This window comes from Cebus imitator, unplaced genomic scaffold (assembly GCF_001604975.1).
Source record: "Cebus imitator isolate Cc_AM_T3 unplaced genomic scaffold, Cebus_imitator-1.0 Scaffold54, whole genome shotgun sequence".
In the NCBI taxonomy this organism is placed as follows: domain Eukaryota; kingdom Metazoa; phylum Chordata; class Mammalia; order Primates; family Cebidae; genus Cebus; species Cebus imitator.
Genome location: NW_016107369.1, coordinates 2,995,549 through 3,018,081, shown reverse-complemented (window position 1 = coordinate 3,018,081; position 22,533 = coordinate 2,995,549). Strand labels below are relative to the sequence as shown.

The 22,533-nt window shown below is 39.8% G+C and overlaps 1 protein-coding gene and 1 long non-coding RNA gene across 4 annotated transcripts in view; one reads left to right on the top strand and one right to left on the bottom strand.

Moving 5' to 3' along the window:
* Positions 1-22,533, top strand: part of GPATCH2L (G-patch domain containing 2 like) — a 51,953-nt gene that overhangs the window by 10,095 nt on the left and 19,325 nt on the right. For 2 of the 3 annotated variants that reach the window (XR_001825244.2, XM_017528577.2), the window contains exons 3-8: positions 4,884-4,948; positions 10,322-10,498; positions 12,022-12,101; positions 15,065-15,132; positions 16,436-16,490; positions 19,525-19,610. Coding sequence is in view for 2 of the 3 variants with exons in the window: in XM_017528577.2 (XP_017384066.1) it covers positions 4,884-4,948; positions 10,322-10,498; positions 12,022-12,101; positions 15,065-15,132; positions 16,436-16,490; positions 19,525-19,610 (531 nt within the window). In the remaining variant the exon portion in view is untranslated. Of the gene's footprint in view, positions 1-4,883; positions 4,949-10,321; positions 10,499-12,021; positions 12,102-15,064; positions 15,133-16,339; positions 16,380-16,435; positions 16,491-19,524; positions 19,611-22,533 lie in introns of all 3 variants that reach the window. The other variant, XM_017528578.2, reaches the window with a different exon arrangement.
* Positions 18,186-22,533, bottom strand: part of LOC108304420 — a 12,362-nt gene continuing 8,014 nt past the window's right edge. The window contains exon 3 of the long non-coding RNA XR_001825245.2: positions 18,186-18,197. This is a non-coding gene — a long non-coding RNA (uncharacterized LOC108304420). The remainder of the gene's footprint in view (positions 18,198-22,533) is intronic.

Genomic DNA, 22,533 nt, shown 5'->3' with positions numbered 1-22,533 from the left:
GCGTGCCTGTAATCCCAGCAACTCAGGAGGCTGAGGCAGGAGAATTGCCTGAACCTGGGAGGCGGAGGTTGCGGTGAGCCGAGATCATGCCATTGCACTCCAGCCTGGGTAACAAGAGTGAAACTCCGTCTCAAAAAAAAAACAAAAAAACAAAAAAAAACAACTTAATAGCTCTAGGAGGCTGGGCATGGTGGCTCATGGGTATAATCCCAGCACTTTGGGAGGCTGAGGCAGGTGGACCACCTAAGGTCAGGAAACCGAAACCAGCCTGACCAACAAGTTGAAACCCTGTTTCTACTAAAAATATGAAAATTAGTTGGGCATGGTGGTGTGTGCCTGTAGTCCCAGCTACTTGGGGGGCTGAGACAGGAGAATTGCTTGAACCCGGGAGGAAGAAGTTGTAGTGAACCGAGATCACGTCAGTGCACTCCAGCCTGGACAACAGAGCAAGACTCTGTCTCAACAAATAAAAATATAAAAAATTTACTGGCTGTAAACAATGAACATTTTATCACTTGGAATCTGAGAGTGACTTAGCTGGGTGGTTCTGGTTCAGAGTCTCCTTACGAGGTTATGGCCTAACTGCTGGCAGGAAGCCTCAGTTCTCTCAAGGCGTGACTGAGGCTGAAGGACTTGCTTTCAAGCTCACTCATGTGGCTGTTGGCAGAGCTCATTTCCTCATAAAGTTGTTGGACTTAGAATCTCAGTCCCTTTTCATGTGGGCCCCTCCACATGCCCATCAGCCTCCTCAGGACATGATAGTTGGCTTCCCCTTGAGCAGGTGATCTGAGGGACGAGGAGAGACAGAGAGCCCAAGATGAAAGCCACAGTCTTGTATAACCTAATCTCAGAAGTGGCAACCTATTGCTTCTGCCATATGCGGTCAGTTATATAGACCAGCCCTGGTGCAGTGTGAGAGGTACTACACTGGGGTGTGCATTAATGGGAGGCTGGATAATTGGGAGTCATCTTGGAGTCTGGTTATCACAAATGACTACTGGCCTTCTGAAAACTTTTTCCTAGCCTTGTGTGATGCTAAAGTCAGGAAAAGTATTCTCAGACTTTGGTATTTCTCCTCAGCTTGTTAAAATAATGTTTTAACTTTGATTTCACAGGAAGAACATTCAGGAAGCATAAGGGCAAGTGAAGTATGGGTCCCTGAGAGTATATTTTGGTGTATTTTATATCAGTATGCCAAAGATGAGTGTTATTTAAATTCAAGATATGGAATTAAGAGGGAGAGCTTCTTTCCAAAGTGAGTTTATAATTAGTTTTCTTAGGGTTCAGCATATGTGATGTATTATTTGCTGATAAGGGATAGTAGTCAAAGCACAGCTACAGTTTTAGCTGTACCTAAAAGTTTTAAGTAGCTAAAAGCGAAGGAACACTTATTCCCTAGTCAGTTAATCTGTTTACATTTTCAGGAGAATGAAAAGTCCTGAAATTCAAAGGTATCTTCTGAATAGAGAACCACAGGATTGACTTTAGTAAATGAGATGAGTATCTGTGCCGTCCATGTGGTAGTGGCCATTCAGTGAGTGCAGGGGCTTTAGGCATACACGGCCCTGGCTCTGACACTTACTTGCTGTGCGGTGTCGGGTAAGTTGTGTACTTTCTCTAAAGCCCCTTCCATTTGTAACATGAGGTTGATGTATTTACCATGTAGAGTTTGAAGGTAGGAGAAGCATAATAATGAATATGATGAAGTGCTTAGTATATTACCTGGCCTGAAGTAGAACTCAGTGAATGATATTTTTGGTATCATTAATAGTAGCCTTCTGTATTAATAATTTTCTGAATAAACTCAGTTCAAGTACCAAACCCCTTCCTGAGACACTTGTAGATCTTGGCTGAGAGCAGTGCCTCCTCTCTTGGATGAAACCCAGTGCAGGAAAAATAATAGATTTTATAGGCCATATTTTGTTTTTCCATTTAAAGTGAAAATAGGTTTGCATCCCATAAAATTTAGATTGCTGTTCTAATGAGAAGGTTGTCAGTGAGGAAATTACCACTGTTAACCTCTAAAATAATATTTAGACACAGACTCAGCGCCCTGGAAGTAGCTTTCTAATCCTTCATCCTTTGCATTTGTGTATTGCTTTAGAGTTCAGAAAGTGAGGTCATATGCCTCATACTATCACATCCTCAATAATCCATCCACATCTTACATGTAGGAAAATAGGACTAAAGAGTTGAAGTGACATACCAGAAAGGCCATATAAGGGCAGGCAACAGAGGTGTCTAGAACAAGTTCATTCCATTTACGTAACATTTACTGAATATCTGTTATGTGCCAGGCGCTATGCTAGGCACTGGGAACACTGAGATGAGCAAGATACTTTTTTTTCCCTGCCGAGATCACTCTCTTCCACGGTGACGGGATCTTTCTGCCTGGGTTAGGCAAGGAAGGGTGAACTGTGCGACTCCTGAGTAGTTTCAGTTCTACCAGTTTGTCAAATGGTCCAGCTGCCTTCTGATTGTTTCTGGATCTGGATGCTTCAGACCATTTGAGGCGCTGGCCCAGCCCTGGTAAGGAAGTGGTATTGTTGTTTTTATGGGATGTTGACTGCTGTATCCAGCTAATGTGCACAGCCTCCTCTTTTCTCAAGTTATTTCCCTAAAAGGAATGCCCTACTTCCTCCAGCCCTCTGCTTTGTTCATCATTGTAGATCAGGGTTCTCACCTTAGGCACTGCTGGCATTTTGGGCCAGATAATTCTCTGTTTTGGGGCTGTGCTGCACATTGCAGGATGTTGAGCAGCATCCCTGGCCTCTCCTCACTAAATGGCAGTAGTTCACCAACTCCTCCTTCCCTGCTTCAAGTCATGACTACCACAAATGTTTTTGGAAATTGCCAGATGACACCTTGGGAGGGGGCTGCACCATTGTCTCTAGTTGAGAACCATAGTTCTTAGTGTTTTTGGTACTGAGATTGAGATTGGGTTTTTACTTTATTGACTCTTCTTTTACCAGTAAGTTTGAGTTTCAAATTACAGAACATAATACAACCAAAACACTGATCTATAGAATATAGAATATAAAAATATAAGAATATAGAATAAAAAACCATTGATCTATAGCTTTAAAACTGAGAGTTTTTGCTAATTTCAAAACAATACCCTTTAATTGTACCTTGAAAGGGCAAACAGAACTTGGAAGAAAAGCAGTTGAGATGAAACCATTTTCAAGTCAGTACCAAGTTTACAGTGTTTAGCTAACAGTGGACAAGAGGTATCCATAGTGTTTTATTAGGCTCAATTCCTGTGATGACATATTTGTCAGAGATCGAGACCATCCTGGTCAACATGGTGAAACCCTGTCTCTACTAAAAATACAAAAATTAGCTGGGCATGGTGGCGCGTGCCTGTAATCCCAGCTACTCAGGAGGCTGAGGCAGGAGAATTGCCTGAACCCAGGAGGTGGCGGTTGCAGTGAGCCGCGACAGCTCCATTGCACTCCAGCCTGGGTAACAAGAGTGAAACTCTGTCTCAAAAAAAAGAAAGTAGATGCCACACCCAATCATCTGGCTTACCTAGAGTACCTCTGCTTTTAAGCAGGCTTTGTTGGGAAGGTTAGACAGAGATGTGTAACAAAACAAAGAAAGCAATCTAAGTGATGAAAAATTTCATAGTAAAACATTGGGAGCAAAAGCCTTTGGAGCTGCAGGTTAAGGTGACTTTCTTTACACTAACTGTTGTTTCAGTTGATGTGACTCAGTTGTTTTTCTAGCAATGTTGTAATACTTAGGCAGTACAGTTGGTGGCCCAACTTATACTAAATTCATAAGAAAATAAAACGAAAGAATCTATAAAGAAATAGGGTTTGTTCCACCGTGGCACATGTATACCTGTGTAACAAACATGCATGTTCTGCACACGTATACCAGAACTTAAAAAATAAAGAAATAGGATTTGTTTTATTGACTATTTCTGTGACAGATCTTTTGCATCTGGTATTCAGAGACAAACTTGAGTGAGGAAAAGCATTGCTTCTTAATTGGCTTTCTTAAGATTTAGTTTGGCAGGATGTTTGGAAATGTTGCAAAATACAAAATATTTTCAGATTTTTGATCCAGGAATATAGATTGGGATTTTGCCGAGCCTGTTTTTTATATAGCATGGTGAAAATGCTTCTTCCTTGCTTTGGTTTCTTGCATCTTCTAGAGCAGGTGATAAAAAAAATGACTGTCTTGGAAGAAAATACTTCCAATCAAGGAATAGCTAATACTGTAGAGGATTGAGAAGTTTTTCTTCAACCAGAGAAATCAAATTTAGAAGCGCACTGTCAGAAGAAACAGAATCAACTGTGAGCAATATTATTGTTTTTAACTTCAGTTTCTTTTTTCAGAATGAGTTTTGTGTAACTGCTCAATATGAAGGAAGATAGTAAATTCGGAAAATACAAGTTTTGCCATTTTTTTTCTTATTCATGGATTTTTGTTTACTTCTTTGTAAATGAGGAAAACACTTGAAAGATGCTAGCTGTCTTAAAGTTATATAGCTTCATTTGAAACTGATAGCTGGCAACATTTAAAAATAAAATTGTTTGATAAACTTGTAAATTTGTGTTGTTTAATACACCAAACTAGGTTGAAATAACTTCTTGGAGCTTTAGTAACTAATTTCCTAGTCCTAAACTAACAAAGTGACTTTAGATTTTGTTTAGTACTCTAAAATATAAGTGAAAATTTTAGAATTCTCTTTTTTTTTTTTTTTTTTGGTGAGGGAGGAAAATAAAACTTTGTAGCTTCCCTATGAAATTTACATATCTGATTGGCTAACAGGCTGGAGTAAAATTAGGAAAGCTTGAAAACCAAAATAAGTGTACAGTGCTTTGTTTTTGACTAGAGCTGATGAGTTCTCTTGTGTTTTACTCTTTTTACAGTGAAACCAGCAGTGTGTGTAGCAGCAGTGACACTGGGCTCTTTACCAATGATGAAGGGCGACAAGGTAATGTTGATCCCAGCTTTGAGACATTGGTTCTGTTTATGGAAAGATTTGAATAATCATAGGAGTGACTCATGGAGAATACGGTGACTGTCTGTGGCAGTGGTTCTCAAGCTTTAAGGCATGTGAGAGCCATCTGGGGAACTGTTAAAACCCCAGAGCCCTGAGCTCCCAGAAATCAAATAGGTCTAGAGTTGGCCTTTGAAATCTGCATTTTTCACAAGCACCTGAAGTGATTTTTATGCAGGTAGATCAGACATTGGGAATCACTGGTCTAGGTAGTCAGTGTCGAGCCTGGGACGTGGCAAAGTTTCTTTTTATTAGAATCAAGAAATAGCCTTGTGTTACTGTCTTTTTTTTAGATATTAAGACATTGTTATTTTCATATAGAGAAAATTTTGTCACTTTTATAGACTTACCTATAAATGATTACAGTGTTCCAGGTGAATATATTATATAGAACATCATCTTCCTCAAAGTAAAACTCCTGGAGTATAACTCCTGGAGTCCTGTGAATAAGGCTGGTATATGTTAATTACCAGTTCTTTATTTTTACTACCTAAACACTAATTTAAACCTTTGTCTAGATATAAGGGTATTTTATAAAATGTCCTCTAGACTTATGTGGGGCCACATGCCAATAAAATTTTTATGTAGCCTTTTTGGACTGTGGTTTTCTTAATCTAAATAAGGGACTTAGGATTTCTAAAGTCTTTTCTAGCTCCAAAATCCAAAAATTTTTCTCCATCGGTTAAGCAATTAAAGGACAGGTGGCTAGGTTGATCCAGATAGGCTCCCCAGTAACTGAAGGGTTCCTGGGACTGTGAGACTTAGCATTCAATTCCTGATTTTTGGAGAGGGAGTGTGGGGACAGCATCTTGTTCATGCCTTAAGAGTTGTTCAACTCCTCCTGGAGTTGTTGAGCTTCCTACTATAATGGAGGCTGTTGTGAGTACCTTTCTGTCTTTTAGGTTCTGAGGGAGTTACGTGTCATTAGCGATTATGTGTGTGTGTGTACAGGTAGGCTCCAACTAGAGTTTTGATTTTATTATCTCATACCAGGAAAGTCTGGTGTCATTCCATGAATGAGTTACACATGCTATTCAGAGTTACCAATATTTGCTCTTTTTCTTTGCTTTTCTATAGTGCTAAGAGTATCGAAATACACCTCTTAAGATTATGATGCATAATTATACAGAGGTGGAAGGAAGTGTGGACAGCAGATTAAGTTTTAGGGCCTTTGGAAAGCCTTTTCACTGATAAGGATTCCTTAGTTTATTAAGAAAGATTATAGAATATTCTGTAGACCCAGCTTTCCTCTCTTTCTCTGCCTCAGCTTCACACATTCTGGTGACATCGTTGCTTAATGTTCTCCACATAAAGCTATATGATTCCTTGCTTCTGTGCCTTTGTTTATGCTGGTCTTTCTGCCTGATATCTCATCTTCCTTGAATGGCTGGTCATCTATCAAGACACAGTTCTCCTTTTGCCCCTGCAGGGGCATATTTATGGACTGTATCAGTGGGTCTTCTTGGTTTCAATTTCTTGTTGAGGTTGGCCTTTAGGAGGCATCAGCAGAAGACCGAAGGGAGGGAGGTGAGTGATTTTGGATATATTAGTCAAGTTTTATTGTGGTAAGGCTGCTTAACAGCCCCCAAATTTTAGTGGCTCATCACAGTTTACCACACTCATTTATTACCATGGACTGTGGGTTGCCTATGGTTCCATTGATCTTGCCTGGGCTTCGCTAGTCTCCAGGCTTCAAGTTAGGTTTACATCTATTCAGTGTATTTTATTTTGGAACCTAGGCGGAAGGAGCAATGGTGATAGGCAGCATGGACTTCTTATGGCAGAGAATGTAAATGCCAGGTGACCCAGGCTAGACCACATGTACAGATTTAAAGCCTTTGCTTGAATTATGTCTGTTAATTTTCTACTACGTAAAGCAGGTCCTATGACCAAGCCCAGTGTCAGTAGGATGAGGAAGCGTGCTGTTCCTAAAAGGGAGGGTACTGTGGAATCCAATGGCAAAGAGCAAAAGGCATGGATGAACGATTCTATTATAGGGAAGACTTGGAAACGCCAATGTAGTCTACCATATTAGATTATGGCTTTCCCTGACACCCTTTCTGTTGACCTGCTAGTTGGCAGTGGTGTGTTCCTCTGCTGAAGGCCACCATTCTTGTTTGGCAGCCTTCTCTTTTAACCGCAGTTCTTTGGGCTCTGATAACCATTCTTTCCCTTGCCACTCCAGGTGTAGGAATGGTAAAGGCCTCCTGCTGTACTGGTTCACCTGATGTGCTTCCCCATCCCTTGTCGGGTTCCTTGTTAGTACTGTCTCCACCTTTGTGAACAGTCACTTCATTAAATCTCTGCAATGATGACCCCATTTAAATGTGCCATGTGTTTGCTGAGGGGTTTCTGGCCAATAGCCCTTCCTCCTCCCTTGTGCTCTGTAGCTCGTTGTATTATACTTACTGTTTTTATACTACTCACTAGATTATGTTATCGTTTCTAGGTACGTGCCTTTTCCCTTGAAACTTTTCATGGTAGGACTTATTATGTGCAACCATAGTACCTAGCGTGTTCCTGGCATATAGTGAATGCTTAATAAATAATGATTGAAAATCCAGGGAAAACTCTCCTTTTTTCCCCCCAAACAAAATCATACATAGATTCTCAGATTACAAAACAACTAAGCCTATTGGGTTAAAGCAAAATTCTGGAGGAGCCAGAGGTTAGGAGCCTGATCCACCCAGCCTCTTGCTTATTCCCTGGCAGCACTTTTTTTTTTTTTTTTTGAGACAGAGTCTTTCTCTGTCGTCCAGGGTGGAGTGCAGTGGCACTATTTCAGCTCACCTGGGTTCAAGCGATTTTCCTGTCTTAGCCTCCCGAGTAGTTGGGACTACAGGCGCCTGTCAGCATACCTGGCTAATTTTTGTATTTTTTGTAGAGATGGTTTCACCTTGTTGGTCAGGCTGGTCCTGAACTCCTGACCTCTGGTGATCCACCTGCCACGGCTTCCCAAAGTGCTGGGATTACAGGTATGAGCTATCGTGCCTGGCTCTTGGCAGCGCTCTTTTAAGGAGCTCCTGTATCAGGCATCTTAGTGAACCCAGGTTGAAGATTACTGGTCTATGCAATCTTACAATGTTCCTTCCAGTTCAGTGAATCCCTTTTTGTATTATTAAGAATCTTGAATTAATGCTTGAGAACCAAAAAAATTTCATTATAGTCAGCCATTTGTCATCAGAAAACATGGCCTAATTAAATATGCTATTTCAATAAATGGCCTAAAGAATGCTTATGAATAAGGAAAGAATTAATATATTGAAGTACAGAGAAACTAATTATTGTACACTAATTACTGTCTTCAATTTGTCCATGTATCTGGTTTCGTGAGATGCTTTTAGAGTTGTGGTTCTCAAAATGTGGTCCCCAGGCCAGCTTAGCATCATGAGGGAACTTGTAAGAAATACACATTTTTGGTCTGCCCAGACCAGAATCAGAAACTCTGAAGGAAGCGCTCAGTGTTTTAACAAGCCCTCCTGGTGCTTCTGATGCATGCTCAAAGTTGAGAACTGCTGTATCAGAGAGCTATGTGTGATGTATTTTTATAAGGAAACACTTTGAGTGACTTCCTTAGTGGCAATATCTGCTGCCTTTTACCAGAATGCAGTTTTCATTTCCCATTTGGGAGATCACCACAGTGATTTAAGAGTTATTATCCTGGGTGTTAATGACCCATGAATCTCATACTTCGTGTGATTGACATGTTTTGAGCAACTTCTCTGGAATCCAGAGTATGTTAGAGAATGACTGCATTATGAACTCTTTAGATATTCTTGTAATAATTTCCTTTATCTTTGCTATTTTGAAAGGGGTATGGTGTGGCTGACATAAAATTATCTATCTTATTTGTTGGCAGGAATAAACTAGTGGAAACTGAGATATTATCGTTGTAGCCAGTAGAAAGAAGTTTGTACCAACAGTCTGGATATATGGATCTAATTGTGACTTTGCTATTAATTAACAATATAGGTTTGGGAAAATGGTATGATTTATTGAAAAGCCTCTGGGAATTATATTATTTGTTTTTGTGGTTATTTTTTTTCTCCCCAGTAGCTTGGGTTGCTAGTCTCAAAATGATTTTCTGTCCCATTAATGAGATATCAAGAAAAAATGAAGTATGGACATACATTGTTTATTCACCTTTTATGAGAAAGGTAAATACAGTAAGAAATCCCTCAGGAATAACTAGCTTTGAATTGAGAAACATTTATAGACTTTGAATCCCCAAGTTTATTCATACCACTGAGAATGGTACAGGGGAGGCAGTTTATTTTTGTAGTAAAGATCTCAGGTTTTTGAGTTAGTCTGGCTTTGGGTTCAGATCCTGGCTTCATTGTTTACTAAATTGACCTTGACTTCTCTGGGCTTTAGTTGCCTTGTTTGTAAGTTGGAGTTAGTGTAGGGCTTGGAAGAGATGACATATTTACAGATTTTTAGCATGGATGCCGGTACGTTGTAAGGGCTTAGTAAGTGATAGCTTCATCTATTTATTTTTTACTATTAAAGCAGTCCAGAGTAACACAGTATGATATTTATGTGAAACCAGGTTTATGTTTCAGTTTTCGTTGTAGTATGAGTCAAGAAGGACCAGAACAATTTTTGTGTGTGTGTGCTTTGGTTTATTTAAAAGTGTAATCAGCCTATAATTCCAGCACTTTGGGAGGTTGAGGTGGGAGGATTGCTTGAGCCCAGGAGTTCAAGACCAGTGTGGGCAACGTAAGGAGACCCAGTTTCTACAAAGAATTGAAAAAAAAAAAGCTGGGTGTGGTGGCTCACACTTGTAATCCCAGCACTTTGGGAGGCCAAGGCGGGTGGATCAGTTGAGGTAAGGGGTTCAAGATCAGCCTGGCCAACATGGCGAAACTCTATCTCTACTAAAAAATACAAAAATTAGCTAGGCATGGTGGTGGGCACCTGTAATGCCAGCTAATTAGGAAGCTGAGACGGGGAGAATTGCTTGAACCTGAAAGGGGAGGTGGGGGTTGCAGTGAGTGGAGATTGCACCACTGCACTCTGGCATGGGCAACAGAGCAAGACTCCATCTCAAAAAAAAAAAGAAAAAAATTAGTCAGGCATAGTGGCATGAGCCTGGGGTCTCAGCCACTTGAGAGGCTGAGGTGGGAGGGTTGCCTGAACATGTGATTGCTCCACTGCATTCCAGCCTGGGTGACAGAGCAAGATCCTGTCTTAAAAAGGAAAAAAAAAAGGATGATCGAAACTATAGCACTAAGAAATCATCCCTCCCATTTGTTTTCTCAGACCTTGTTTAAAATTGTAGCTTATGGTATGATCTCTTTACTTTAGGTGATGATGAGCAGAGTGATTGGTTCTATGAAGGAGAATGTGTCCCAGGATTCACTGTCCCTAATCTTCTGCCTAAGTGGGCTCCTGATCATTGCTCTGAAGTAGAAAGAATGGATTCTGGATTGGATAAATTTTCAGATTCCACATTCCTTTTACCTTCTCGGCCAGCTCAAAGAGGTGAGTTCTGAGGAGACCAAGAATTTCATGCTTTTATGCTTCTGTTTGTGCAGAGCAATCATCACATAGCAAGCATACTCATGCCTTCAAGCACACATTAAGTGTCTGCATTGTGGAGCTAGCTCAAGGATTTTCTAGGAGATTCAGGGTAAGTCTCAAAGCTTAAGGTTCTCTCCATTCCTTCCTAAACGAATCCATGGAGACTCTTGGGACATAGATTAGCAGGACATTCCTTCAGCTTGCCATTGCCATTTGTGCCAGATTTAGGGAGCTTAGCGTCATGTGACAGCTGCTTTGAAACTGATAGGTTATTGAGTTTCGGATATTGGAAGAGAACAGATTTCAATAAGAACATCCGCGTACATATTTTTATTTTCAGTAAGAGTATTCACATATAATAGTGTTTTAAAAATGGATGCTTTTAAAAAAATTTAAGTAGTTTTATTTTAATGACCCTATTATTGGGGACTTTAAAACAAAGATGTTTCATTTTCCCTTTGCTTTTTTTCTTCAATTATGATGTACAAAGTGGGTGGAAAGAACCTAGGACAGAGAGATGAAAATGTGGTGTTAATACTCTGGTACTGTCTACCAAGCTCTGTAACAGTCACTTCATTTTCTTGGGATGTCAGGGCCATCACTTAAGATATGTGACATTGGACTAAACCATTTCTTTTAGTGCTATAAATTTATCATTCTAGGGTTCCCAGTAACTCCATAATCAACCAGTTAATCAGTTACTAGTAATTTGTTGAACATCTGTTGGTGATCAGAATCACACTGTGAGATGTAAACTTGTATTATGTAGGCTTTTGTCATGGTGAATTTGGGTGGTTGAAAGGCCATCTCACAGCAGTTGGTTCTTGGTAAAGACTGGCTGAGGCACACATTGCTTTACTGAACATTTTGATGAACATTTCTAGACGTTTTTAATGGATCACATAAAATATACACAAATAAGCAGAAATAGTAAGAAGAAACTTAAAATGGCCTGTAATCTCATATCCAGAGACAATGTTCTTAATAACATTTTGGTGTAGATTCCTCCAGTTGTTCTTACCTTGTGTAGAACACATGTGGCAATGAGAAAAGTTGGGTTATCTGATGCATGCTATTTTCCCTGTGCTGTCGTGAATTAGAATGTTTTTGGCGTAGAAACTAACATTTAATTTAAAATTAAACATTGTTAGTAGTAACTTATATTTGTGTGGTGTTTTCAGTTTATAAAGTCCCTTCTACTTGCTATTTCATTGGGTCTTTAAAACAGCCCAGTAAGGTAGGACTGAGTGATTGTCCCTCTTACAGATGGAGGATGCCTAGGTCAAAGGTAAATGGCATGCCTGTGATCATACTGCTGGTGACAAAGACATAGGAATAATAAATCCTTGGCAGATAGCTCTGTGATACTAGTTGAAAGGTCAGTCTAGTAAGATCCTGGGGGTAAAGCCTTCAGTTTACTAGAAACATATGATTGCTTATGGATTTTCTGCATTCAGGATCTGAAGCCTTTCTTCTTTTTTTAGGGTACCATGCTCGCTTGAATCGTCTGCCTGGAGCTGCAGCTCGATGCCTCAGAAAGGGGCGAAGAAGGCTGGTTGGGAAGGTGATACCTCTCACAGTTTACTGGGCTCAGTGGGGAGATAATATTCCCTGTTGGAATTGTGTACACTATTAACAATCAGAGGTGCTACAGAACTCCCTGACATTAATGGAGCCAACTGGAATGTGTTGGGAGTTTACAAGAGTGAACATTATATAGAATGTGAACGGATATACAAATAAAATATGAAATGTAATTCATACAGAAGTTCTGACTAAGAAAACACTGTCATTACAGTGTCTTTTGCCTATAGACCTACAAGCTTATCTGTCTCTTCTGTAACTTTTTATTAATGTTATGTTATTATTGTGTAAGTTAAAATACTCTTGGCTTCTTTATGACTCCTCTTGAATTCATGAATGCATCATTGTTCTTTCCTAACTTTGGTCTTTCATCCTAGAATTCATTAAAAAAAAAAAAAAATCTGTTACTGAGTTTCAAGAGCCCCTCCTTGACCATGAGGGAGAACTATCTGCTGTTTATTCAGTTCTGCCTTTGCCAGGGATGGTGCTAGGCACTCAGCTCATTTAATTCTTCCAGCAACCTTGTAGAAAAAGTACAAGTCCCCTTTAGCAGGTGAGGAAAACTTAGGTTCGAAGAAGTTAAGTAATGTCTTATGTTACCCAGATATGAGTGGCAGAAAAGAGATTTGAACCCAGATCTACTTTTATCTTTTAAAATTTTTATTTATTTAATTTTATTTTTTATTCCACTTTGAGAAATTAAGACAGGGGCTCATCCTCAGTCTGAGAAGATGGTGGTGGCCAAAGAATAAGGAAGGGAGAGGCATTGAGAGCATTTTGTTTGTTCACTTGGTAAGCGCTTAGAATGCCTGCTAGGTGGTGCACTGTGTGCCACAGTCTGGCTACCCTTAAGAGGGTGCTACTGTTTTATCGTCTCACCAGGGAGGAGTTTTCTCAAGTTTTAGACATGCAAAAGAAATGAGGCTGTTTATTTCCAGACAAGCTCAAAATTCTTATTTCTTCATATTTTTAAATTTAAGCCCAATTTTTTTTTTTTTTTTGAGACGGAATCTCACTTTGTTGCCTAGGCTGGAGTGTAGTGGCATAATCTCGGCTCACTGTAACCTCTGCCTCTCGGGTTCAAGTGATTCTCCTGCTCAGCCTACTGAATAACTGGGATTACAGGCACCCACCACCACACCTGGCTAATTTTTGTATTTTTAGTAGAGATGGGGTTTCACCATGTTGCCCAGGCTTGTCTCGAACTCCTGACCTCAGGCAATCTGCTGGCCTCGGCTTCCCAAAGTGCTGGGATCACAGGCATGAGCCACCGTGCCTGGCCTCAAGTTCAAATCTTGAATTAGAAAGACATTTGATTGTTGGAAGACTGATACCTTTCTGATTACTCATTTTATAGACAGAATGCTACTTTTGCTATTCCAGGAGCTTATTGTTAACAGGATAGCTAGCAGAATAGCAGTCATGGGGTGGAGGAAGGAGAGGGTTTTACTTTTTATTGTTTAGGCTTGACAGATAATGTTCCCGCTGCCACCTATGTTACTTTTTTTCAGCTTTTATAAAATGAGAGACTTCTACTTCCATGCAAGCAAGCCACTCCAGGCCTATTGGATGTGCCTCTAATGATTTCAAATGAATAGGATAATATTTACTTGTTTAATTCATCTTCATCACCTTAAAGGGATATTTATCATTTCTAGCAGAGGTCACCGCTCTACCCCCCTTCTTCCCCCTCCCCCATCTCTCTTCTGCTTTTCTAAATTGTAATCATAAATAATGAGTTTCATTCACAGCTCCCTGCCAGCGAGCTGCTAATTACACAAAGTACTGCTTGTAATTTACACAGTAATAAACTGTAAATTTAAACATTACGGCACTTTAAGTTAATAATTTTTCTGCTGTAACAAATAGCTCATTTTTCACCCATCTTTTCCCTTGACCCCCCTACCATGTCTGTGTCTGTGATCAGTAGGCATAGCCATAAGGGATGCAGAATATGAAGAATACAGTATATGAAAACTTCTCATTTAACTCCACTCCTGCCCAGACTCTGGCCTCGAATTCATTTTTCTATAGCCAGTTGTTCTGCTGAAATGTGTAGCCTGATGTTTAGGACAGTCCACACATATAGTTAAATACAGATAATAACATTTGTCCAGACTCAAATGTGTTTGAAGAATAGCCTTGATGTTCTTGACATTCTTGCCTGTGACTTGTGTTCTCTCAACACAACAGTTACTGAGATGTGTGTTGGTATGCCTTCCCAGGTGCCATGGTAGATAAGCACTGTGAATGTACTCAAGTTAAATGAAGAGGGAATGGCCATTTTCCAATTTTTTGGAAATGATTGGTTTCTGAATTGTTTGTGGTGTTATGGGTAAGCTTTTACACTATAATGAGAACCCTGAATTTAGGAATCAAATTTTATACAAACTTCTATTTTTATTTCATAAGATGACATTTGAGGGACAAAGTACAGAGTAACAATTTTTGCAAGTCACAGAAGTCCTCTGATGTATTTATATTTAGTCAGCAGATATTTACGTTTTACCAGTGAGGATTTGGTTATGTCCCAGGATGAAGACTATTGGAACTATAATCACATAGCTCTAGGGAGCTTGGTGTGCTGGCCTGTTAAAAATTGGCTACTGTTGTATTTTCTAAAACAGTATTTTTACTCCTGTATACTTCAGTAGTTCCAGGAGGTGTATTACTTACTATATTAAAACACCAAATATGGTGAATGGTGTTTATAAAAACTTCTGGATCACTAGAGAATAATAAATTAGAATAACATGTAATACTTTTAAGATAGATTCCAATAAAAAGAAACATAGTTGCTGTTTTAAGATTCACTTTTGACATGTGCCTTTTCAGATTGCCTTGGTTGGCACAGTTATGGGAAAGATTGAGCTAGGTGACATATTGTGCTTTATGTTTGTTTCTGTGGTTGGATGTTACTCTTGTCTGCTTTTGTCTTTTTAGGAGACCAGCTTAAACACTTTGGGTACTGAGAGGATAAACCATATCACTAGTGACCCTCGGCAGAAAGAGTAAGTGTTTATGTATTTACTGGCTGTCCTAGTTTCTCCTTAGAGGAGGAGGTAGAGGGGAGTCTTATGGAGCAACTTAGAAACCAGGTTTCCGAGCTAAAAGAGATCTTAAAGATTTGTACTTTATAACAGTTAAAGATGGCAACATCCTAAACCAGTGACCGTGATATTCTTTTCTTTCCTAGACTAGTTTCATTGTATTGTTTTTTTATACCTACAGATGCTGCATTTAGTAGCCTCCAGTAAGGATGTTTATTTTAGACTAATTTTTCTGTCTCTAAATTTTTTTTCCGAAATGCATGATTGCCTCTATCCTCCTATATTCTCTTCCCATTTTTAGACCTTTTTATAGGGAAATATTTTTTCTTTTTTCCTTTTTTCTTTTTGTTGAGACAGGGTCTGGCTGTGTCACCCAGGCTGGTGTATGGTGGTGCCGTCATGGCTCACTGCAACCTCTGCCTCCTAGGCTCAAGCAATCCTTCCACTTTGGCGTCCTGAGTAGTTGGGAATACAAGTGCGTGCCACTGTGCCTGGCTAGTTTTTGTATTTTTTTTAGAGACAGGGTTTTGCCATGTTGTCCAGGCTGGCCTTGAACTCCTGGGCTCAAGCAGTCTGTGTACCTTGGCCTCCCGAAGTGTTGGAATTATGGGTGCGAGCCACTGTGCCTAACCTGTAGAATATCTTTTTGTCCTAATTACTGTGGTGAATGCTGTAGGAAGGCTGTATGTAGCCACAGGAAAATAATTCTGCCACTTCTTGGGACAGCCTTGTCCCCTAACATGGTTGGTTTTTTCATCTATCCTGTATGCATCATGCTCAGTACCCAGTTACGATCCTGTACACATCCAGCCTGGGCTAATTTTAACATACAAAATACAAGTGTGGGTGTGGTTTATGCCCTTGTTGAGTTGAGGCTCCTGTTGTCAGGCACAGCTGAGAGGGTATTGGTGTCACACTGTAGTCTTGGGTTTATTTCTGTTGTCCAGTCTTTTACATTCCATTGCAAGCCTTTTTCCTTTGAAGAGGTTTTTTTGTTTTTTTAGCAAAGTGTTCACATACATTTAATCTCTTTCTTCTCTGATTACATCTTTTCTCCATTCCCTTCTTTGTCTTCATTATTCCAACATCTTATCTTCTTCTCCTTTCTGTAATTTTCCTACCACTTCTTTTATTGTTTTCTTTCCTGTTATTCTCTCCCTCTCTTTAGTTTCTGGTTACCATCAGCTGGGAAAAGAGAACGAAATCAGGTAAGATCATTTTTCTTTGTCATCTTTATTTTATCATTTGGTTTCCTTTTCTTTAGAAAGAATAAAGCGTTGGCTTCTGATTTTCCTCACATTTCTGCTTGTACACATGAGGTAAGGTTTCCTCTTTCTTGTTATTTTGATTTTCTTGGAGAGTGGTTTTCTAAGAGTATCCAATACTTACTGGTAAACACTGCAGCTAATTCCCTTTTTTAGGTTCAACTGTGATCATTAGTTTCTTGTAGCATATATTTCATAGGAATCCTGTTTTTATTTTAGTTTTGAACTTTGCAGTATGAATGCAGAATGAATCTCATTTGCGTATGATTTAGTTCAACATCAGACTCCTGCGTTGAGAAGTACTATGTTGAAGCCTAAACACATGAAGCAGAAAGTAGAGCTGCTTTGGGTGAAGTGGGGTCAAAGCCTTAGAGCAGTGGTCCCCAACCTTGATGGCACTAGGGACCAGTTTTGTGGAAGGTAGTTTTTCCATGCACCCAGGTCGGGGGCATGGTGAGGGAGGGGGGTGGTTTTGGGATGATTCAAATGCATTACATTTATTGTGCCCTTTATTTCTATTATTATTACATTGTAATATGTGATGAAATAATTATACAACTCACCGTAATGTAGAATCAGTGGGAGCCCTGGGCTTGTTTTCCTGCAACTAGACAGTCCATCTGGGGGTGATGGGAAACAGTGACAGGTCACCAGGCATTAGTCTCTCATAAGGAGCATGCAACCCAGATCCCTCATATGTACAGTTCACAGTAGAGTTTGTGCCTCTGTAAGAATCTCAGTGGCTGCTGATCTGACATGAGGCAGAGCTCAGACAGTAATGCCAACAATGGTGAGTGGCTGCTTGCTGGCAGCTTACCTCCTGCTGTGCGGCCCTGGGGTTGGGGACCCCTGCCTTAGAGCCTTTCTGTCTTAGTCTTTTCCCTAGCTACCCCTGTGAGGGGGCCTTTGGCATATTTAGGCCTATGTAGAGGGCTCACAATTTAAAAATTAACTTCCAGTGGTTATCGATATATTTCTTTATGTGTAAAGTTTAGTGATTTTTTTTGGAAGATTGCTTTATCTTGGTGATTAGATGTAAAATAGATGAACACTGACAGGTAAAATGTTTTAGGCTTCCTATCTGTTGCTGTTGGAGTTTTCTTTTGGAAAGAGAAACTCGCTTTCTTGCCCAGGTTGGAGTGTAGTGGTGTGACCTCGGCTCATTGCAGCCTCCACCTCGGAGGTTCAAGCAGTTCTCCTGCCTCAGCCTCCCAAGTAGCTGGGACTACAGGCTCGCCCTGCTAATTTTTTGTATTTTAGTAGAGAAGGGGTTTCACCATGATGCCCAGTCTGGTCTCGAACTCCTGAGCTCAGGCAATCTGCCCGCCTCAGCCTCCCAAAGTGCTAGGATTACAGGCGTGAGCCACATGCCCAGCTGTTTTTTTTTTTTTTTTTAAATGACTTAGTAGCTTATTGAATTGATACACATTTTAGACTTGGAATCTTCATTATGAATTTGCTGTTTTGAAATGAACTAGAGTGGTAGAAGATATAACTGGTGTATGTGTATGAGATGATTTTAGATGACATATGGACACACAGTTTTTAAGTTATGTATTATGGTGTACATTAGGAAAACATGTAATTATATCAAACTTGTTATTTCATGGAAATATAGTAAGGACAAGGCTGTGCAAAAATAATTGATATGAGGAAAAATAATAAGCAGTAGTACAGGTTGTAGGCAGGTAAGGAAAGTCATGAAGATGGTATGCGAGAGATTGCAGTTTGGGGAATGTTAAGCTAGAGCACCAATCATGTCTGCATTAGAGGATCTAAAGGCAGAAGGGGACCTGTGGCAGTCATCTGGTCCAGATGTGCTATTTGCGGATGACGAATTGGAGATCTATAAGATTCAAACTATTTGCCCAAAGTCATACAGCTAGTAGAACCAAGATTGGAACCTCTGTGGCAGATAGGACAGTTGCTTAGTTTGTATTCTCATAAAATAAGTTTGAAGTCATCATTCCGGATTCTTCCAGTCTTTGTATGTCAGAAGGCATTAAATTCTGAACTTTTTGGAGAGGACTATTTGTTGTGGAAAAAGTCCAAAGAAAATAGCAAACATAAAGTGAGGTATCTAATTTGATCTTCACAGCCACCTTTTGAAGTCAAATAGATGTTTTGCAAATAAGAAACTGAAATTATAATCTGAAAGCAATGTTTCACTTAGCCCTCATAATAACCCTGTGAAATAGGTAAGACAGGCTGGGAGTGGTGGCTCACGCCTGTAATCCCAGCACTTTGGGAGGCGGAGGTGGGTGGATCACCTGAGGTCAGGGGTTTGAGAGGAGGCTGGCCAACATGGAGAAACCCCGTCTCTACTAAAAAAAACAAAAACAAAAAAAATTAGCTGGCCGTGGTGATGGGCGCCGGTAATCTCAGCTACTTGGGAGGCTGAGGCAGGAGAATTGCTTAAACCTGGGAGGCGGAAGTTGTAGTGAGCCAAGATCGCGCCACTGTGCTCCGGCCTGGGCGATGGAGTGCTACTCTGTCTCTAAAAATATATATAGGTAAGACAGATAGTGTTATATTCATTTAACAGATGCAGATAGTAAAGCTCAGAGATTATATAATTTTTAACACTCAGTATCTCAGTGGTAGATTGGAACTAAAAGGTGTTCTAATTCTTAGTCTAGTTCTTTTTCCACTATAATATGCTGCTGTTGTTTCAACCAGTTATTCTTGGAATCATTTGCCAGGATAAGGAAATGAAAAGGTAATTTCATGGTAATCTTCTTGGAAGCAAGGGCTGATACACAGTTAATAATCATCAGGCACAAGTTCTTGTTATATCACTTGGAAAATACGGTCTTCTGCCATTTAAGTGACTATTGTATATCAGAAGTTTTTGTAAAATTGTTGTTTAACAAGGAATAGTTTTCTGTTTTTTTTGAAGTGTGCTAGATCAGGTTTGGTACATTCACAGGCACCCTATTAAATATGTGTGACTTTACTGAACAGTGTCTGCATTTGATATGACAAAAGAGTTGGTCAAAGCAGAAAAGTAATCAAAGTGTAGGTTACCCTTTAGGATCAGGTCTGTTTCATGTAAGCCTTACTAAAATAGTCTTCTTTATTCCTGCAGTTCAATCCTCTGTCTCCCCTTTACTCCCTGGATGTTCTTGCCGATGCTTCTCACCGAAGGTGTTCACCAGCACACTGCTCTGCCAGGTAACTGTCTTTTAGTAGCTGTTATTTCTTCTGGACAATACTATATTCCTTTCTATAACACCTCAAATTATAAAGTCTGTTTGTGTACGGTATCCAGTTTGATCCTGACAACAATCCTTTGAGGTAAATAGATGTTTTATAGATGTAGAAACTGAGGCAGAGCAGTGAAGTATCTTTCCTGTGGTCACAAGGCTAGTAGGGGATTAAGTCTCACACTTAACTTTGACCTAAGTCTTCTAGTTCATATTTCATTTTATTTCTGCTGCTAAAAGCCCCATCTTCAAAGAACATTATTAATGTTCCTTGGCATGATCTGCAAAACCCTGCATAATCTGACTTCTCCCTACGTGTACAGCCTCCTTCCGTATAATTTTCTCCCTCTGCAGGGGAGAGATCCAGTGGTACCAGGGAGCTCTGTTTTGTTCTTCAAAAACAGCAGCAGTCCTTTGCTGCCTCTGAACCTTTCCACTTCTTTCCTTTGCCTGGAAAACTGTCTTTGAGCTGCTGCTTGTGTCAGCTAAGTTGCCACCTCCTCAAGGAGGACCACTCAGACCGTCTTGTCTAAGGGGCCACCTCCAGCACTTCCTGCTCATTATTTGTTTGTTTCCTTTATGCCTCTATCACAGTCTGTAATGAATTTGCTTATTAGTTTATTTTAGTGGGGTTTGGTTTTTCTTTTGCTCTTTTGTTTCCACTTTATCCCCCAGTCTCTCTCCCACTAGAATATAAGCTTCAAAGGACTGGGATGTTGTCCTGTTCCCTGATAACTCCTTGACACCTAAAACGGTATTTGAGACTTGTTAGGCATATTTAATATATATTAGTCAAATGAATGAATCCTTACAAATATAAATTATTTTAGGTGACATGGGAAGTAAATACAGTTTTAATAGTAGCATCCCCTGCAGGGCTGTTATGCAGAAAAGAATAGCTAATAGGCTGAACCCCAGAAGTTTTATTATTTCTGGTTGCACAAAGAATTTCTTTCCAAGGTTCTGATAATTCTTTTTTATTCCTAATAAGTTCTTAAATGGTTATGTTCATAGATGTTGAGGGGTAGGCTGCACTAAGTTACTCTTCCATGGATACAGTTAAAATTTCTACTATGGGCTATAATAATAAATTTTGCACCATAATCTACTGCCAGATCTTTCTACTGAAGAAGTAGTATTTCTGTATGAATGTCTTTTGAAAAGAGAGACCATCACAAATGGTGTTATTAAGAATGCCTGGACTATACCATAGTGAGACCTTGTTTCTACAAAAAAATTAAAAAAAAAATCAGTTGTGTCTGGTGATTCACACCTGTAGTCTCAGCTACTTGGGAGGCTGAGGTGGGAGGATTGCTTGAGCTCAGGAAGTCAAGGCTGCGGTGAGCTGTGATGATGCCACTGTACTCCAGCCTGGGTGGCAGAGTGAGATCCTTTCTCTTAAAAAAAAAAAAAAGTATGGAAAATTGGAGAATGATATAAACTTCTAGTAGTAAGGCCTTTCCTTCAGTAGCATGATGTTTATTCATCATTAATTCATTCAACGTTTGCTGGCACCCTACTGTGAGCCAGCCTCTTTGTTTAGATACTGCCCTCAAGGAGCTTACATTCTCATGGGGAAGTCAGGTATGGAAGTTGACAATTACAATAAAGGTTTGAAAAAGCACAGAGGAAGGGACCCTAACTTTGAGGCTTAGGGAGATTTTTTTTAGAGGTGGTTGTGCTCAGGCTGTCATGGAGGACAACAAGATTTTAATTCATAGGAAAATAGTCCTTCAGCTTTTTGTTTGTGTATATACTACTTGGGAAAATTATTTGAGTAGCATCATATCATGTCAGAATGCTGAAAGTGGATTACTTTCCCTCCTCTCTTTACCCCTGCTACCTAAAGCTGTGCTGTGCTGAGATCAGTATTCATACTTTTTGTCAGGTTTCTTTCTTCCTTTAAAAGCCTTATCCTGTGGCTGGACTAGGCATCAGCTTCTTGTTTCTTTGTGTATCTCCTTATCCGTATCACTGTCTTCACTCTCTTGCCTGGCAGTGTTTGTGGCTAAACTTGGAAACATGTGGAGGTCTCAACTGTGCTTCTGGTATACCCAGTTCTAGGGTAATATTTCTTATTGCATTAGACCATTACTAAAAGCAAAGGAGAGAGAATGTGGACAATAATACATTATCTTTGATGTATTACCTATTTCTAGACGTCATACCCAAGGCAGTAGATACCAAGTGGGTTGCATACATGAAGGTTCTTTGGGAAAGGGGAAGAAAATTTTAAAACTTATGTTTATTTATAGCTGATCCTTCAAAAATTTTTTTGTTTTAAATTATACATATGTGTCTACTAGCACATATTTATATTTTATGTATATGTACCACATATATAATGTTTTTTTCAGATTTTTTACTCATGAGGGTGCACGTCAATAAAGCTTGGCAACCACTGCTTCATGGGAAATGATCAGCACAAGTGACTTCTATGCAGCTTTTAGAAAATATGAATGATGACATACTGAGCTCTCAGGGCAACCGGTCACTCCTTTGGAATAGTGGTCTTCCTGCCCAGGGAGGGGTTAGTGAAGAAGGAACTGTCTTGCTCCAGTGTGACAGCCTGATGAGACTGGATTCAGAACTAGGCAGTAGGCTTTGCAGAGAACAGATCATTTAGCAAAAGCTGGGCACCAAGGTGGAGTGTAAAGGAGTAGTGGTGGCAGGGAAGAGGCACGTGAATGACTGTACTAAAAACTGTTTTGAATGGAAATTATATCTTTTTCTTGTTCCATTTTATTTGTAGTAGGGAAAAGTTTCTTTCAAACCATCTGGGCAGTATTGGAAATTTCACACGCATCATTAACATGCTGTGTGTGTGTGTGTGTGTGTGTGTGTGTGTGTGTGTGTGTGTGTATGTGTATATGTGTGGCGACTATGTTATC